The 20,583-nt window shown below is 40.0% G+C and overlaps 1 protein-coding gene across 3 annotated transcripts in view; it reads left to right on the plus strand.

The window, feature by feature from the left end:
- The first annotated feature begins 9,316 nt into the window (after positions 1-9,316).
- BVES (blood vessel epicardial substance) overlaps positions 9,317-20,583 on the plus strand; it is a 41,064-nt gene continuing 29,797 nt past the window's right edge. For 2 of the 3 annotated variants that reach the window (XM_049695277.1, XM_004264773.3), the window contains exons 1-5: positions 9,317-9,511; positions 13,402-13,638; positions 15,786-15,910; positions 18,556-18,743; positions 19,470-19,578. In XM_049695277.1, the coding sequence (XP_049551234.1) occupies positions 9,319-9,511; positions 13,402-13,638; positions 15,786-15,910; positions 18,556-18,743; positions 19,470-19,578 (852 nt within the window). In that variant the 5' untranslated portion in view covers positions 9,317-9,318. Of the gene's footprint in view, positions 9,512-9,967; positions 10,139-13,401; positions 13,639-15,785; positions 15,911-18,555; positions 18,744-19,469; positions 19,579-20,583 lie in introns of all 3 variants that reach the window. The other variant, XM_049695278.1, reaches the window with a different exon arrangement.

Here is a 20,583-nt window from a genome sequence, read left to right on the forward strand (position 1 = left end):
GGAGAGGAAGGTGGTGGTGGGGAGTATGAGGGTGGGGAGGGGAGAGGAAGGTCACTATTATAGTGGAGAGGTCACCATAATTCTAATAAAGTGACTTTTAGTCTAGTAGAATATTATCATTTTGTTATTATTTATTCCTTCTATTAGAAAGATAATATGACCATATAATAAACAAGTTGGAACAGAAAAAAGAAGACAGTAATTTCACTATGCTAACCCAATTTCTATTAATATGTTGGTGGTATATATTTCTTCTTTTATATCCACCATTCATAATAATTTAAGTTGTAAAATACCATTTTTAAAATATTTAATATTCCTTCTATCAGAGGACAATACTTAAAAGCAAATGCAAGTATTCCATCAACTAATATTTACTGAGTCCCAAATATATGTGCATCACTTGTTAGGTACCATGGAGACACGAAAGTTAAATCAGACACACTTCCTACCCACCATAAACTTACAACCTAGAAGGAGAAGTAAGGCTTTTACATAACTATTTGAAAGGTAGCAAGTAATAAAGCTGTAATAGAGATAGAGACAAACTGCTTTGGGGAATCCACTTCTGTAATATCCCTTTAAAACACGTGGGAATCACATGCCAACATGTTAACCCATTAATTATGTAAGTAATAAATGCCAAGGCATTTTAATGATTTCATCATATGGCATCTTATAATGGCCATTAATAGTAATATTTTCTACTAGATTTTTTCCTACTCAACATCAATTTTCTAGGTATTAGAAATTTTATTTATTCATTAAATAGTCATATGACATCATCTGCAAGATTTCCTGACTCACGTTGGAATGCTCTGTTGCTTTTAGATGCCATTTTCTGAGTTTATATTCATTACACTTTTCTTTGGCTAATTTAACGTGGTGTAGTTGATGTAAAAAATATTAAGAAATCCCTAAGTTGTAGTACACAGTAAAACTGCATACGAATAGTTTTGTATATGGCATATAAACCAAAATGGTGTTCTGTGGGAAAATGCGCTAACCAAGGTAGTTCTATTCCTCCCAAACGCTAAAGCGACTCAATGACTGTAAAATCTATATCTTTTCAAATCATGACCTTTTTTTCTCCTATGAAAGTGTGTGAGGGTCTCTGCAGTTTTCAAACCAAACATCATTGTCATCATTTTATGTGGTCCTAAATTTTACCAAATATGTTTGATCTTGGACTAAAGAAATATGTCATCTTGTTTATCACTTTTTATGCCAAATGATAAAGCTGCTGGTATGGAGCCCATAAATATTTTATTAGGTTTTATATATGCATTAAGCTAGCAAGGTGTCTTATTTTCATGAATTTATTACAATAATTTAAGTAGTCGTAATAATGAAAATTTGCATGTAAATAATTCTTTTCTCCTGGGAACTCTGAGTGCTTTTGCACATCAATTAATGCCAGATGGCAGCACCATTATTCCCAACTTTATTTTATTTTTCCATCTTTATAATGCATTGCTTCGGGTTTTTGTTTCTAGCCAATGTCAATTACTGGGCTGGCTATTGTTGGCCTCCAAAACCAGCCTTTTTTGAGGATTAATTACATAACAGAATGATACTTCCCAGTAGAAACTCTATGATGGAAAGTTTTGCTTTCATCAGATACAGATTAAAAGTCATTCCCCTGGCTTCACTTTCAATAAAAATCTTGTCTATACATTCAGACCACATGTTATTAAGAATTGCCAAAAGTTATTTTTCTATCATTAACAACTTCTCCTTTCTAATCACTAAATTAATTATTCATATAAAGGAGTTACTTATACACTAAAAAACCCCAGTACCTTTAAAAGCGTCATCCTCAGGCTTGTAGCATTTCTCTTCTCTAGACGCAGAGGTGCTTAACGTGGGATTCATAAGACAGGCTTCAAGGGTCTGTGAATTTCTAGAAACTCCCAAAAGGGAAAGAACAAAACACAAGAGAAGTCTTTACAGTGGTTGGTGCCAAACTTTTGAACCTGCTCTTCCTGGGGGATCTGCCTGGGCCTGGGATCCATTTTTGTTTTAAGAATCCAACCGGGGCCCAGCCTTGAGGCTTCTTTGGGAAATGATTGTGAATTGGAGCTACTTCTCTGATCCTCTTTTCACACTTTTTAAAAAAAATCACGATTCTGTTATACTTAGTTATTTATAATAAATTCCTTCTTTTGGAAATTACTTTCTGAAAGATTAGGAAATCCTATTAAATGCTTCATATATGGCCTTTGTTACTTTAATATTTAAAACAAATAATTCACAAATGCAACTCTTCTGTTTTAGAAGCAAAGTTACGTAAGGAAGAATAAACAGAGGGAGTATCAGGGTTCTAGTTTCTGACTATAGTCACTGTGTGCACATTTCTGTCAATTCCCTAAGTTACTGTAACTTAGTTCTGTCAAGTGCCCAGTTTCTAGAATCTATACTATTGCATATTTTATGAATTTGTTTTTGAAGCCAATATCTCATTTCTGGCTACTCCAGGGAAATCCCAAACCACTGGATATTTTAGCATGAGCCAAAGTCTTGCAATCTACAAATTTTGTTTGAAATCTCTGTCTTATGTATGCTATGTTCTAGCTATTTAAAACAGGCAAATACATAGAAGATGAAACTACATCTTTACTTCATGTGTTCATAGAATACTTCAACTATTTCATCAGATTAGGGAATTTTGATGATGGGAATTCTAATAATTTTTACTGATTTTGTACCATGTGCAGAGCACTATAAGGAGGGTAAAAAGATGTACAATTAAGCTACCGAAAGCCGGATGCCAGACATTTTTTTTTTTTTTTGCGGTACACGGGCCTCTCACTGTTGTGGCCTTTCCCGTTGTGGAGCACAGGCTCCGGACGCGCAGGCTCAGCGGCCATGGCTCACGGGCCCAGCCGCTCCGCGGCATGTGGGATCTTCCCGGACGGGGGCACGAACCCGTGTCCCCTGCATCGGCAGGCGGACTCTCAACTACTGCACCACCAGGGAAGCCCGATGCCAGACATTTTTTAAAACATAGTTTCTAAAGGTCAAAATAATCCGTTCAACTAAGAATTATTTTCACAGTTTTACAGACAAGCACTTGAGGCTCAGAAAAGTTTAATCAATGATTTGAATTCACCCAGTTTATTAAAGGTAAAACCACGGTTCAAATCCAGCTGATGATTCCAAATCCCCGACCTTTTCGACTACCTTTATAATTCACTGTCTTCTTAAAGTACTGGGTCACTTTTTTTGTTAGGTTTTGTTAGTTAGGTTTTGTTTCTTTTAAGGGATGAACCTTTTGGGTAAAAGCTCATTGTTCAATGAATCAAATATGATCCAACTTTTTAGGGAGCTCCTCCCTGAATTTAGTATTAGAAATATTTAGACATTGTTTTAACCATTTTTTAGACTGTGGGCCTTTGGGATGCAACAACAATAATATGAAAGATTATATACCCCTTTGCTTTATTTCCTGTTTTTAATTTAGCCAAGATATAAAACACCTGTTCAATGCATAACCAGTTCTTTTGAACAAATTAACCAAGTCAGTTTAAAAAACAAAAAATACAGCTATTAGAAAGGCTAAGATAAAAAAAAAAAACAAAACCTGATTATACCAAATGCTAGCAAGAATGCAGAGGAGCAGGGATTCTCACTCATTGCTGGTGGGAATGGAAAATGGTCCAGCCACTTCGGAAGACAGTTCGGCAGTCTCTTACAAAGATAACACAGCTTTACCATACAATCTAGCAATTGCACTCCCGGGTATTTATTTACCCAAATGAGTTGAAAACATGTCCACACAAAAACCTGCCCACAAAGGTTTATAGCAGCTTTACTAATAATTGTCAAAACTAGAAGAAACCAAGATGTTCGGAAAATGGTGAATGGATAAACACACTGTGGTACAATACATTCATACTGTGGAACACTATTCAGCGATTAAAAAATGAGCTATCAAGACACGAAAAGACACAGAGAAACCTTAAATGCAAATCGCTTAGTGAAAGAAGCCAGTCTGAAAGGTCAGTATTCTATATGATGCTAACTATACGACATTCTGGAAAAGGCAAAACTATGGGGACAGTAAGAAAAAAAATTCAGTGGTTACCAGAGGTTAGGGAAGTGAGGGAGGAGAGGGATGAATCAGAGCACAGGGGATTTGGGGGCAGTGAAACTATTAGCTATGATACTGCAATGGTGGGTACATGCCATTACTTAAAACAAAAACAAAACTGTTTCCTCTACTCTTCATACACCAAATGTGTGTGGGGTTTTCCCACACCAACCAATTCTCCAACTCCCCAGACACCAAATGGGTGTCCCACAACTCAATTCTGATACTAACTACCCAGAGTTAGTGTAGACCTCGCAGGTTAAGGTCTCAGTGACAGAAGACCGCCCCCCCCCACTTCTAATGCCAATCATAAGTAATGGGCCCCCAAGTTCACCCTTCAGTCCACCTTGCCTATAAATCAGGGTTCCCACAACTCTGTCCTCCGCTTTGATAACCTGCTATAACAACTCCCAGAACTCAGGGAAACACGTTTACCAGTGTATTATAAAGGTTATAATAAAGAATACATATGAACAGCCGGATGAAGAGGTACATAGGGCAAGGTCCAGAAGCTTCCTAGGTGCAGAAGCTTCCATCCCTGTGGAGTTGGGATGTGCCACCCTCCGAGCACGTGGATATATTCGCCAACCTGGAAGCTTTCCAAACCCCTTAGCTTACGGATTTTTTGAGAGGCCTCATCTCATCGGCATGGTTGATTATTAGCTCAGTCTCCAGCCTCTTTCCCCTCCCCAGAGAATGGAGGGTTGGGGATGAAAGCTCCAAGCTTCTAGTCATGGCTTGGTCTTTCTGGTGACCAGACCCCATCCTGAAGCTATCCAGGAGCCCACACAGGGTTATCTCCTTAGAACAAAACACACTCCTATCACCCAGGAATTTCCAAGGGATTTAGGAAGCTCGGTGTAAGACTCTGTTATCGCCCCCATCACTCAGGAAATTATGAAGATTTTAAGAGCCCTGTGTCAGGAATTGGGGATCAAAGACTAAATATTAGAACAAAAGATGCTCCTCACACCCCAGTCACTCAAGAAATTGCTACAAGCGTTTTAGGAACTCTGGGTCAGGAACGGGAGAAGAGACCAAGAATTATATTTATTATGTCACAGGTGGACACATGACAAATATATTTGGCAAAACCCATAGGACTGTACAACACAAAGATGAACCCTAATGTAGACCCTTGTTAATAATAACGTAACAATATGGGTTCTTCAATTGTATCACACTAATGCAAGACGTTGATAATTGGGGAAACTGTAAGCAGGGGAGAAAGAGGCTCTACAGGAGCTTTCTCTAATATCTGCTCAGTCATCTGTGAACGTAAAACTGCTCTAACAAAACCAAAACCAAGCCTATTAATTCTTTTAAAAAAGGAAAAGAAATTTAAAAACAGTCAATGAGGCTCGTTGTCAAACTGGTCAATGAAAAAGTTAATGTAACATTTAACGAGATAAGCTTAGGTACAGAAAGAATCTAATCAAATCATTGTATAAGAGTTGATCACAACCGCCTGCCATGAGACCATACCAGAAGCAGCTATGGCCTCTGTGCAGTTCGGAGTAACATTTGAAAGAAAGTCTACACTGATGTAAACCACGGGCAGACAAAGATAAGGAAGGTAATGCGACATACTTTTTTTTTTTTTTTTTTGGCGGTACGCGGGCCTCTCACTGCTGTGGCCTCTCCCGTTGCAGAGCACAGGCTCCGGACACAGCTCAGCGGCCATGGCTCACGTGCCCAGCCGCTCTGTGGCATGTGGGATCTTCCCGGACCAGGGCACAAACCCGTGTCCCCTGCATTGGCAGGCGGACTCTCAACTACTGCGCCACCAGGGAAGCCCCAGTAATGCGACATACTTTTAAAAACAGTGACTCCCTCAGGTCATGTTTTATTTTCACAAACTTGTTCTATATGAACTTTGAAATCTTATCAAGGTTTTGTCGAAATGATAAAAGCAGACTACGACGCCCATAGCGAAATAAAGGTAGAAATAATTGTTTATGTCAATCTAAGCTGTACTAGCTAGAGTTTTTGCAGAGTAGACAGGCTGCCCTGTGTTCTGTTATTTATGCCTCGTACCCTTTTCATTCTACACTTCTATGCAAGTTACCTCCTTGAATCATATTCATTTTCAAATAGCGCTGAGTCTTTCAATCTGATCTTTCCATGCCCAGCAGGAGGAGACCAGGGAGCCTAGGGCACTCCCAAACCCAAGTTTCTGTGTCTAGAATTCTTATTTTGAATTTTATAGAGCTGATATTCATATATCAATGATAAGAAATTCAAACATAAAATTATGCTTTTAATCCTTAGACGGGTTATAGTGAGGGGGCACGGATTTAGTTCAGTCTCCTCTTTCTGTGGAAAACAAACTCCGAGCAAACAGACTACCCAAGGCCAGCACTCAAGTCTTACGATATCGAATCTAGTATTCTTTTCATAAAAGTATGCAGTCTTGATATGATCTAAACGCCTTACAGGCATATCTGATCCTGTTAGGTAAGGAGTATGTCCAGTAACAGCTGACTCCGTAACTGGAGTCTGGTATCCCAGTCTGCAAAAGCCAGAACCTGGGCTCTATTATTTTAGTAAACATGTGTTTAAATTTTTATAAAAGTAACATATAGTCATCATAGAAAATTTCACAGAAAAAGATGCAGGAGGAGGCGTAGAAGTTGGAAGATGAAGAGGGAGAGAGGAGAAATGGGAGAGAAGAAAGGAGGGAGAGAGAGAGGGAGGGGAAGAAGGAGGAAAAAAAGAAAAATCGGGCTTCCCTGGTGGCGCCGTGGTTGAGAGTCCGCCTGCCGATGCAGGGGACACGGGTTTGAGCCCCAGTCCGGGAAGATCCCACATGCCGCGGAGCGGCTGGGCCCGTGAGCCATGGCCACTGAGCCTGCGCGTCCGGAGCCTGTGCTCCCCGGCGGGAGAGGCCACAACAGTGAGAGGCCCGCATACCGCGCAAAAAAAAAAAAGAAAGAAAAATCACTTACAACTTCAGCACTCTGAAGTAAGGAATGTAAGCATTATACTGCTTAACATCACCGATGGTTTGTAATGTTCTCCACATTCTTGTGACCTGCCTTATTCTACTTAACATCTTTTAACGGGAGGCAGTGTAGGCAGTGACAGAAGGTGGCAGAAACTGTACAGGTAGTGGACGGGAGCGTAAGCTGTAGAGCTAGACTGTCTGGTTCACACCCTGGCTCAGATTCTCGCTAGCTGTGTGACCCTGAGCAGGCTACTCGACCTCGCTGTGACCTCAGTTTCCCATCTACAAAATGGAGATAATAATAGTAACTACTTCTATCATGAGGATTCAATGGCTAATATATTTAACCACTTATAACAGTGCCTGGCACAAAGTACACTCTATATCAAAGGGCAGTAAAGTTTTTCAGTAAAGAACCAGATAGTAAATATTTTAGGCCCTGCAGGGTCATATAGTTTCTATCACAACTCCGCAATGCTGCCTTCATGGAGACTGAATTTGAATTTCACATAATTTTCGCGTCATGAAACATAATCTTCTTTTGATGATTTCAACCATTTAAAAAATGTAAAAACCACTTTAGCTCATGAGCTGTGCAAAAATCAGTAGTAGGCTGGGCCTCTGGGCCAGAGTTTGCTGACCTCTGTTCCGTATAATTAGCAGACATTATGACGTCTCTAATATCTTTCTGTAAATTATTTTTAATGGCTGCTTAGACCAAGATTACTTGGATGTCCTATAATTTACTTAGTCCCCTATGGTTACAAATTATTTCCAGTGTTCATTACTACAAGCCGTTCTCCAATAAATATCCCTGCAAAATCTTCGTGCACATTTACTATTAAACCTACACCTTAAAATGTATGTAGTGGCAGCTACCAAAATGGCTGGCAGGGCATCTAAAAAGAAACAGACTCTGAAGAAGTGGCCTTGAAAATAAATCTTGGATAGATATAGCAAATTTCAAACATGTTAGAGAAGGAGCTCTACAAGTAGAATATATATTCATACACACATAGAACTTACTTGGTACCACTCTAAGCCTTCTAGGTATATTAAATCATTTAGTCCGCAAAACAATCCAACGAGAAACAGGTGCAGTCATCATCACCATCATCAACCCCAAGGTACAAAAGAGGAAACTGAGGCACAGAAAAGCTAAGTAACTTCCCCAAGGTCACACAGCTGGCTGGTGGCAGAGGCAGGATTCAAACCTGGTCTGTGCAGCACTATGGCCCATATTCCTGAAGAAGATGCTGCACTGCTTCTGCAACAGGAGAGGCCTGGCGAGTGTGCACACCCAGGTCCTCACTTTATAAAGTACCTGTGGTCTTCGGCTCATGTTTGACACGCATGAACGACCTCACACTCTAATAACTGGAACAAATTTTATCCGTCAACGGGACACTTCGGTGGAAACGGTGAATGCCCACCTAACCTTCCTCTTTTGTCCTCCAACTCCTTCCCCATACCAACTCTTCATTAAATTGCCCTGCATTTCTCACCCAAAAGAGTTGTGCTCTATAAACAGTAAAGACTGACTGGGGCGTACTTTCATATCTCGTTTTTCAAGTCAGGGTCCCAAGTCTGCCAAATTCACGTGGCAACCTCCGGGTGGAGCTTCGCCTAGAGTGGAGGGCCAGGGACGGCCACGGGAACGCAAATTTCGGATAAGTACCTTCTTCCATGGAAACAAAACCGCGGCTCGTGTGGAAGCTCTCTCCCGCGTGGCCCCCGCAGCAGCAGGGCGGGCTTGCTCTGGCCCCTCGCCGGGTGCCCGAGGGCGCAGTCTCGCGTCGGTGTGGACCAAACCGCCAGCCTCCGCCGCCAGGCTCAGACGCCGAGTTGCGCTCTCTCCCGGTCCTTCCGGCTTGTGCTGAGATGCGGGCGACTGTCCCAGAAAGGAGTTATGCGAGTGGGTCGTTCGACTTTGTGGGGAAATGATTCTAGTTTTCATTTCTCCTTCTGATTTCTCTCCCTCCTGGGACCCGACTGCTCGAGTTATCCCCATGAGGCTGAGCAGCCAACGCCGCTGGCCCCAAGTTGTTGCCCGTCTCCCACTCGTGCCCAAACTAGAACAGAACCGAGAAGTAGAGAGGAAACCAGGAAAGAAAGAAGCGGGTGCTTCAAACGGGACCACGCTTGTGGAGACGCGGCGGCGGACTTGGAGCAGCGGGGCGGGGAGTCCTGGCCGAGGCCCGGGACTCCGCCCGCCGGGGGGCGCCGGGACGCTGGGCGCGTGCGCTGTGCGGCCCCAGCCCCGGCCGCAGCTGCCGTGATGCCTATTTTAGTCAAAGCCGCTGCGGACGCGGGGACCCGGCACCGGCCGAGCAGCCTCCCGACCCGCCGATCGGCCGAGGCTTTCGCGTCGGGCTCCCGTCGAGCCTTCGCGTCCGTGTCCCCTGCGCCCCGCCGCTGCCACCCCAAACTTTGGCCAGCACCGCCCGGGCTCCGCGCCAGGGACGAGCCAGGTAAGGAGCGGGAGGCGCAGCGGCCGCGGGCTCCCACAACGCGCCCGGCTATTTGCAGCCTCGAGCTCCCGCGGCTAAATCGGGAAGCGAAAGTTAGATCCCTGCTCAACTGGGAGCAACTTTGCCCTCCCGGGCGGCGGCTGCCTGTTCTCGGTTCCCCGGCCGCCGGGAACCCCGCCCTCTCCTCGCTGGCCGCGCCCTCGCGGGGTTCCCTGTCCTTGGAAGCCGCCCTTCACCCTGGGTCTGGGCGTCGCGGTCACACAGACCCTCGGATGTCAACTGCCGCCACTCGGGTCTGGCAGCGCCAGCGTCCTCGGGCTCTTGGGCCCCATCGGGTGCCGGTTCCCGCGCTCTGCTGCCCGCAAGCTCTAGGTGAGCTCGGCTTCTCCCCTCCCCGAGAGGCTCACAGGGCTCCGGGCCCGCGAACCCACTACGGCTCCTCCTCGCCCCCTGTAGGGCCTCCGGGTCCCACGCGGAGGCAACGCGCAGCCGGGCTCACCGGGTCGCGCGCTCTGGCCTGGCGCTGCGAATGCGAGGTGGGTCAGGGCGCTCACTGCACACCCGTCGTGGCCCGAGAGCCTCGGATCAAGACCAGTTGACACAGACCTTCCCTCTTTAAGGAGCGAGGTGAGCTGGGCGCCTGGGGAGAGCAGATGGCTGGGGAAACCGAGATCTACCCGCGTCCTCGTTTCCGAGGCTTTGGGAAACGTGTTGTTGGCCAGATAAGTCTCAGAAACTGCTGGCTTTGGAGCAAGAATAAGTACGAAAAGACTCTTAGCAACATAGTGCCCTTGTCATTTCGAAGATAAACGAAGGTTCAGTTAGAATCACGGAATGAATTGCGCTAGTCTATGAGCACGACTTTTGCTCACTGCTTGTTATTTTCTTCATTTGCGTAGTTTGGTGAAGGATTAATGTTAGTTTCACCATTTAGCTATTTAGCCCTGCACACACCTACCTGAAAAGCAATAGATAAACAGGCCTTAACTAGAACAGGTAATTTAAGAAATCAGACTCCGAGGAAAAAGAAAATTTCTCTTGATTTAGTCAAAATTAACCTGAACGTTTACCAATTTACCAGTCTAACCTTCCTCGTTAGACTCATTCATTCTCTGTATAAGGATAGTTCAGTGCAAGCCACATAAATCTATTAAGTAGTGGTCAAAGGAAGCTGAAACCTTTGGCAAGCAAGAGGTTTCCATATTTATTGGCAAGATCCGATCCATATTGATTGACAGTAGGTTACTGGCATTTCAAAATAGACATATAAATAAGTATACCTAGATAAATAATAGACATATAAACATCCAAATAAAATAAATTATGTATAATATATAATGTTAATTACTCTACAATATATATTGAATATAGAAAATTAAATAAGTATATGGACTATACATATATTTTTAACAAGGTGTGGTGCATCAAAATATGTTGTAGGATTATCTCACCTTTTAAAAATTCTTTTCACCGTGTCCTTGGTTCTTGGGTTAGTAGATCATAGTTTTCCTATCATTTCTCTTGACCAGAAATTGGTACTTTTAGTGCCAGTTGGAGAAATTTTAAAAGCCTAAAATTGAATTACAGTGAATTAGTTGGCAGTACAGGTGTAATCAGGTGGATGTGAGGGGGAATATGTATTACTTAACTGACTATATAAATATCTATTAGAGCCACAGGCTATTAAAACTTGAAGGGGTTTCAAAGACCATCTAGTCCAGTTGTCTCAATTCCCAGGAAGAAGCCAACCCAAGGAGCAGAAGTGACTTTCCCTGGCTTATGTGGCTCCCTGGGGCTTGTAGTATAGAACCTGACTCTCCCAGCCTCAGGCAGGCTTGGCATTCCCCTATCTTTCCTACTGAGGTTTGGGGAGACAGAAAAGTAATTTCTAAAAATGTCTGTCATTTTTGTGTACCTTCCATATGGCTTTCACCTCTGGCATTCTCTACAGAGAAAAGGCCTTGGATATACTTAGGTGAATATGACTTTGTCCCTGTCTCGTAGAGAACACAGGTTAGTTAGGGGAACAAATGGGACAATGGGAATGAAAACACATTCTGAAGTGCAGTAGAAATGGCAGTTATTTTTAGCTTATGTAATACTAATGCATAAGCTGATACTGACATCATGAGTGATAGAGGACATTTAATATCATTTTCCCTCTGAAAAACTTATGAGGTTAATTCTGATTTGGTTCTTGAAAGCAAACTTTGTATAAATTGAGTTATTAAAATAATGATTCCTCCCCCCATCCTAATAGGTTTGTATTTTTATTGAGCCAAACATTTGGAAGGTAGAGGACTAAGAGGTACAACCTATTATGTATGAAATAAGCTACAAGTATATATTGTACAACACAGGGAATACAGCCAATATTTTATAATAACTATAAATGGAGTGTAACCTTTAAAAATTGTGAATCACCATATCATACACCTGTAACTTGTATAATATTGTACATCACCTGTACTTCAATAAAATAAAATTTGGAAAGTAGTTGAATTTCAATGATTTCTTTCCTTTTTGCAGCAAATCAATATCTAAGTCAACTATTTCTCATATGTATGAACTGTTCTAGAATTATGGGAAGAGATCTTTAATTGACTTGATCATTTCATTCACAGTTTGTAAATTTAGGCATGTTTAGGTTTCTATCATCTTAAGAGATGTGGAATTCTTTCACATTTATTTATTAACATCCTTTCAAAATGCCCAACCTGATACCAATTGATTCTACCACCTAAAACCTTCATTTTAGTGTGATGGATGAAAAGAAAAAAAATGGAAAAATATGGCTTATTGTGTGACCTTATTTGGAAAGAAAATCATATTTCTAAATTAAATTTAAACATATTTTGGGTCCCCATTGGGAATTCTTTGCCCGAAACAGAACAATTCACATATTCTGTAAATCTACATAGTTTTTGCCAGGGACCAATTTGTATAATTAACAATAGAAAGAGTTTTTTAAGTACCAGAGAGGACAGGTCATATAGTAAGGAAATAGTGCCCTTTTGTGTTAAGGTTTATGTAAGCATGTGTAAAATGTATATTCTTTGAAATGTATTTGCTGCAGATTCTAATATTAAATAGTCAAATGTATACTCATGACCCATCTTCCATATAAGGAACCTGGAAGTTTACTATTTTTCAATTTGTGAGATGCAACCAACTAGAATTTTTATGGGAAAGTAAATCTTTAGACAGTTAAAGGAGTAAATGTTAACACTCTCTCTGTACATATAAATGATTATAGTAATATATTTATTATGTCATATATGATAATTTAGAATGTATATATGTATGCTCTAGTGATTTAACACGAGTATGAAATTAAAGCCTTCCAAATATCCTAAGCCTTCAAATAGTAAATAGTAAGGTGTTAATTTTTTGAAGGTATTAAAAAAAATCGTTTTTTCTAGTTATTTTTCCTGTGTTTGGATTCAGTGTCACTAGTGCGAGTATGATAGAAAGCTATACTAAATAACTGTAATAGCTATGGTTTATGAACATTGGTGATTGTCTTTTAGACTAGTTAATTCCCTCATTTCTCTCTCCCCCTCCAAGTATGTTTAGATACAAACATATAGATATATGGAGTGATATATATATATATAAGAGAATAGTTGTGCACTATGCTAAGTATTTTATATATTTCATTTCCTCATAAAGTCAATGAAGTATTATCATCATTTAACAGATAAGGAAATAGATACATTTAATATGTGACAGAGCTGGGATTTGAACCTAGGTCTGTCTAATTCATAACCACCAGAGAAGTCTATTTACCAACATTTAGTTCTCAGAAATAATTTTGGTATAACACCCATAGGGGTGATAAGATACAGCTGTCATTTTTTGATTGTCCTTTTGTTTATTTGTTTTTATAGGAATTTTCAAGATGAATTATACCAAGTCCAGCCCATTGGCAGAATCAACTGCAATAGGTTTTACACCTGAGTTAGAAACTATCCTACCTGTGCCTTCCAATGAGACCACTTGTGAAAACTGGAAAGAGATACATCATCTAGTTTTTCATGTAGCAAATATTTTTTTTGCAATTGGGTTGGTTATTCCAACTACTCTTCACCTTCATATGATACTTCTTAGGGGGATGTTAACTATAGGTAAGATACCTAACTGAGATTTTATGTAACTTTTCTATAACTTGCATCAGATGGACTTTGTATTGGGGGTTTCAGAGGATTTACATACTTGTTAACTGCGTAACTGGGTCAATAAACTTTCTATACCTCATTTTCCCCACGTGTCAAATAAGGGTAAAAATACCACCTCCTGGGGTTGTAAGAATTCGGTGAGTGTGATATCTGACTTACAGTAGTGCCTGGCACATCGTAAGTACTCTATAGTTTTAACTATCATTATTTGAATAGGCATTTACTTGCTGCAGTAAGTAAAGCAACACAGGGAACAAAAACAGTTATCCAGACAAAATAGTTCAAGTAAAATTTGGGGGGTGGTGTGCTCTGTTAACCCTGATGAAGCACGTTAAATTAATCCACATCAAAATACTAAAACAATCGAATTTACTATTTTAGCCAGTGATCCTTGACAGATTACTCTCTGTGTGATTATGTCCCTGGTGATTCATTTATTCAGGTGCATTTTTGAGCACCTGTAATATGTCAGACAGAAATTGACAAATGCAGTCCCCATCCTTGAGAAAGACACTCTTTTGGGGGCTGGAGAGAAACAGATGGGCGGTCACATAGGACAGATCAGATGCTGTGATGCAGGTGTGCACCCAGTGCCAGGGAGAAATGGACAGCATGATGGGCTCAGCAGAAAGGCAGACCAGGGTCCACTGAAGAGACAACTTTGGAGCTGGTTTTGGGAGGATGAGAAGGATTTCTCTGAGTGTGAGTGTGTATGGTATCCAGGTAAAAGGCACAGAGGAGAGGGAGATTCAGCATGTTGAGGGAGAACGAAGAGTAGCTCATTGTGCCTGAAATATATGACAAATGACAAGGAAGGGTCAAAGAAGGTGGTAGAAGGGTAGCTAGAAGGTAGCTTGTAGGACTTCTGTGGCTGTTACCTCTGAGTCAGGTAGGGATTACAGCAGGAGGAGCAGAGTACTGAGTGAAAAAATAAAACCACACCTTGTAAAAAGCAAAAGCTAATTATGACTTTGAAGACAGAGTTTTGGAGGTGGAACAGACCAAGGGAGATCACCTAGTCCAACACTTGATAAACAAAGAAACTGAGGCCTTGGAGAAGTTAAATGACTCATCCAAAATTAAGACTAGGAAAAAGTGGTCAAACCAGGACTATAATTCAGGTCCTCCAGCTTCCCAGTCAGTCCTTCCATTATGTTACCCTGTCTCCTTTAAGTAATAAAATTTTACATGTCTTCAATATTTGCTACGCAATATTACCTAAAGAACCTTAAAATTTTTATATTTTGGGCTATTATTCAGGTGCCCCAAATCATTCTGATGATATTTTAAAATTGCAAATGAATAACTTTTTTAAATGGGAGATTTAGTTTTTATGTGCATATGTGCTGTTGATATATTTGTGTTGATAATTGATATTGATAATTTTATTTTCAATTTAAACTATATATTGATTTTCCCATCATAAAACTGATCAAAAGAAACTGCAAATTTGCACAAACCTCTTAGAAAACAGTTCTTTAGTGTCGTCAAAACCTATAAAGTTATTCCCTTGGCTCACTGTCAGGTGATCCACCGTAACTAAGCAAGCAGTCACAAGAAGAGATACATTTTTATGTATAAAGCTGTTTTTGCTACTTGTCAAAAATTACAGCCAAAACATTTCACCTGTCTACCAGTAGGGAGATAGTTAAACAAATTATGGTTTAATTAATTACAGTCATTAAAAACTATGTATACGAAGAGTTTTAATGAAATGGGAAAATCACTGCAATAAGTAAAAGAATAGGTTTTAAATTGTGAATTCCTTAGGTTTGCCATCAGGTAAAAATACATAAAGACTGTGAGGAAGTATTAAATATCAATAGTGGTTGTCTTTAAGTAGCAGAATTATGAAGTTGTTTTTCCTCCTTTAAAAAATGGTTTTTATACTTTACAAGTTCTCTGCAACAAAGTGTGTTTTGGTTTTGTTTGTTTTGGTAATCAAACAAAAACCAAAATGTAACTTAATGTGATATTTGTCTTAGGTATTTCTAAGATGTGTTTGGTTTATTTTATACATGGAGGATGACAAATGTATTAAGCTACATGCTGAAGCTACTCTAGACACCTAACATGCCCACTTCATTATTCAACAGGATGTACCCTTTACATCGTCTGGGCCACTCTCTACCGATGTGCCTTGGATATCATGATCTGGAACTCGGTGTTCCTGGGGATCAACATTTTGCATCTTTCATATCTTTTGTACAAGAAAAGACCGGTAATTACTAACAATTAATTAATAAAGAAGAGACTTTAAAGCTGTTGCTTTTCAAGTACTTTGTTCGGACCTGAGAATGAGCATCTAACATCTTTAGGCCCTTTAATATCATTTTTCTGAAGATGAGACTTTCTATGAAAGTCTTTCTAAGACTTTCACTTTCTTTCTGAAAGTGAAATATTTGAGCACCACGAAATTTGTTCTACCAACAAGTTTTTAAAACGTCTTTAATCATTAGGGCAATTTAGACATGAGAGAACATGACAGTATTCTCTCTTTTTAGTCATCTAACTTCATTATTTATTTTGCCTATTGATATTCAAATGTCACTCTGGAAAATCTTTGCCTTGTTATAAAATTAAGTGCTCAGAGACAACTTCCATGAACTTGCTAATGATTTACAAATAGCTTATGCTATTTTTTCATGCTATTTTTTAAAAGGTAATAGCTGTTTTTTTTCTTATGTCCAAAATACTCATTTAAGGAAATCACCATTTTTGGTGAGTTGTTATGAAAACACTAGTCTTTAACTTTTTCTTTTCCACTCCTTGTTGTATTTCCTTGGTCATACCAAGAACAAACAGATGTAAACAGAATAGGAAAATAGCATGGCTCGTAGAAATCACTCCACAGCTGTTTGTTGACTGTCCAAAGCACATACAAATATTCAGTAAAGTAAAAGATAACATGCTTGCTCTAGTCTTATGTTCAAGGCCAGACATGCACATAGAAAACTATTAGAAAACAAGATAATTCATAGGAAATTCTAATTTTGATGATACAGGTGATATATGTAATAGGCATTCCACTAGACTGTCATCTCCTCAAACATCGTAACCCAGTCTGTTTTGCGTATTGTATTAGTCAGTTTTCACTACATTATGCTGTGTAACAAACAATCTGATAGTCTCAGTGCCTTATAACAGCAACAGGTTTTTTTCCTTACCAACCTAATATATGGACTTTGGCAGCTGTGATTCTATTCCATGTGTCTTCTTCATTTCAGGGTCTCTGCTGAAGCAGCAGGTTCTATTTGGACATGCATTCTCATGGCAGAGAGAAAAATATAAGGGAACAAAAGAAACACCCAATGTTTCTTAAAACTTCTGCTCCCATTTCACTGGCCAAAGCAAATGACATGACCAAGCCTGATGATGTGGGGGTAGGATAGGATAAGAGGATATATGATCCTCTGACGGGGGTGGAAGCAGCAAATAGCTGGAAACAATAATATCATCTACCACAATTACTGTTGTATTCCCGGTTCCTGCCAAGCATGGTTAGCGCTTAATTGATGCTCAAGAAAACATTTGATAAGTGGATGCTTTCAAAGAGAAGAATTAAGAGGGCTTCATGAAGGAATTGGGACTTGAGCTAAGACTTGCAGGATGAGCAGATTATGAATATGAGTCAGTTTTTCAGTTCGCATGTTCATTGCTGTGCCACATTGGCTAGTGTGCATGCCGGAAGTGAGACAGATTTGTGAATTATTTTAAACACTCATTATGAGAGCTGTGGAGTGGAGAAGGTAGATGATAATAATGATAAGGATTTCAGCTTCTGAATATCAGAACTTACTAGAACCCCAAGTTCTGAACATAAGATTCAGAAGTTGCTGATGTGATGGTAGCACCAGGTAAGTAAATCACTTAGTATCTGTGCTTTTGTTTCTTCTCTGACAATAAACCTACCTTTTTGAAAAATATCAATGCTAGTACTTCGTTCAAATGAAACAGCAGGACAAGTGAGAGCATTGCAAAGGCTGCAGTGACATCTGAGCAGCCCTGGTCATCTGCGTCTGAAAGCTTCATGGTATGGCTACCGTAGATTTCATTGAGATGGATGATCATTTGAACCCCAGAGTTCATTCACATGCTGTACAGATTTCCCAGACTAATGCTGGGTGCAAAGATGGGGCTTGACCCGGGCCTTGAATAGTCTGACAGCGGAGGTGATTGAGCCATTTTGCTTTCCCTCCCTCTAGCATCGAGCCTTACTGGCCAGTGGGTTCTCTATTCTACCGAGATTATGGTAGCTCAGGATGAGACTACTACCTGGAAACTTTTTTACTCTTCACTTTGCTACAGAATAAATGAGAAGCAGCAGTTGCAGCTGTGGATGTTTGCTTTCCTATATTAACTCATTAGATAATAATTATATATAGAAAAAGTGTTTAATGTATGTATCCTCATAAATTTGTTTCCAAGTTGATTCCTAATTTACGTACTTATTTTCTTGCTGTAATATTTCAAAGTTAGTGTAATTTCCTTCTGTGAAACAAAAGTATTCTAAAAATGAAAAGGTTTTACGTTGTTTATAGGAAATGCTAAGATTGGCAAGGTGAATGTTGTGACAGCATTCGAAACCTCCACGGTTGCTTGGTAGCGCATAGAAAGAGATGTAATCAATGGTGCAGATCTTCACCATATGCTCACAGGGTTCCGTTTAACTGCAAAAGTGCCCTTTCGGCGTCTAAATTTACATCACCACTTACTCTTCTGTGTCAGATTCCATTGACCAACACTCAGAAGGGTGATGGCATCCATTGCAGATTTGTTTATTCTCAAAATCCCTATTTAGACCACAGAAGCCAATGTTTTGGTGTTGCTGTGTTAGTGTGGCATCTGCTCACTGCTGCCTTTCAGGTAAAAATCGAAAAGGAACTCAAAAGCATCTACCATCGATTGTTTGAACCACTCCGTGTGCCTCCAGATTTGTTCAAAAGATTAACTGGACAGTTTTGCATGATCCAGACATTGAAAAAGGGCGAGACCTATGCTGCAGAGGATATAACCTCAGTTGACGACCGTCTGAGTATTCTCCTGAAGGGAAGGTAAGTGCTCTGTGGAAATCGAAATGCTTCGTTTGCCTGGAATCCTCTTCTGGCTTCTGGGTAGGAAAAATGAATGAAAGGAAATGTTGCTGACCAATGAAGGAAGTGATCACAGAGCTGGTTGGTGGTGAATTTTCATCAGACAACTGCATTTTAGAATATTACAGAGCAACATGGTAAAATTATGTAGAATTTATTGCTGTGAATCTTGTTGATGTCAGGGTTTTCATTTGTGAAGTTTTCAACTTTTTTGGAAGTTTTATTTAAATTTAATGAGGCAGAATTGTAATAGGTTTAAATTGGGCGTTAAAATTTAAGGAGCTTATGCGTGTCTCAGAGGTGACTTGCTTAATTTTTTGAACATCACAGAAACACAACTTCTAGGAATATCAGTCTCCTGGGGAGACAGCCAGTGTCTATTCCCTCTCAAAAGTGTCCCAGTTTGAGTAATTAATTATATGGTCACTCCAGCTATAACAGCAATGATAACCATTGGAAGGCACATGTCTTCTTCAATACGGACACTTTTCTTCCCTTGTTGTTGGTGAAATTTACTTTGAAATTAATACTTGTGCCTCAGGAAGGGCTTTTTAATTATGTCAGTCACCTGGGGGGGGGTCTTTAAAATTTTACAAAATACAAACCCATAAGATTATGGAGATTTTAAGGCTTGTCACATTATGTGTGGATTATTATGCATTTATTAACACTAATTTCTGTTATCAGAATGAAGGTCTCCTATCGAGGACACTTTCTGCATAATATTTACCCCTGTGCCTTTATAGATTCTCCTGAATTTAGATCAACCCAGATGCACAAAGGTGAAAAATTCCAGGTATGTTTTGGCATGATTTTTAAGAAGATTGAAACTAGTTAATGTCTCATTCAAAATCCAAAGGATATGGATGGGAAAGTGGCCATGATTTACTGAAAGAAGAGATTACCATACGGAACATACAGTATGACCCCATTTTTGTAAACCTTAAAGTAGTGTGTATGTGTACACAGGAAGAGGTCTAGAAAGATCTATCCTGATTTAGCCATTGTGTTAACACTGTTATTTCTGGGTTGTGAGTTTGATTGCTTTTTTGTGTTCTTCCTTTTTGCTTATTTGAATTTTTATGATTTCTCCATAGAGAACATCTAATGCTCTTGTTATGAGAAAAAAGGAAAATGTCAATTATAGATAATCAGTGTTCTTAAAACATGTAATTGGTTACTTTTATTGGGGAAAAACAGAAAACTGACTTTGCCCTAGAGAACCTACTTTGTTAATCCTTATGAAAAAAAACTGTAACCACTTTACTCTTTTAAATTTAATGAATATGTTTAAGGGCAAAGAATGAAGTTCTTCACAATTACAATAATTTGAACATGACTACTTAGCCTGATTCTTTTTTGTATCTTAAAAGAAGTGCTCCATTATGTGACACTTCGTTCTGATTCTTTCTGCGAGTGTCCAGCTCTCCTTTTTTATTCCCCTCATTATTGTTAGGAGAGTAACCAAGAAAATGGGTGAGAGTTTCCTTTAGTCTCAGTCTCTAGGTAAACAGAAGTAAGGAAATATCCTGAGAACAGGTTTTCTTATGAGCCGGAGGGTAAATGTATTTAGGTAGGAAATGGAATAGAAGGGGATGCTATCACCTGAGGGAGGAGAAAATCAGTGTTTCTTGATGACAGAATCTTATCTTTGAGTCTTTTTCTGAAATGCCACACAATTTGGGATGCCACATGGAGATAAAAGGGCACATTCACAGACACTACTTAAGTTTATTTACAATGGTGTCAGGCCTGCCCTGCTCCTACCCTGCCTGAGTAACTGGCCTGAGTAACCACATAC

Source organism: Orcinus orca, chromosome 12 (genome assembly GCF_937001465.1).
Source record: "Orcinus orca chromosome 12, mOrcOrc1.1, whole genome shotgun sequence".
Lineage (NCBI taxonomy): Eukaryota > Metazoa > Chordata > Mammalia > Artiodactyla > Delphinidae > Orcinus > Orcinus orca.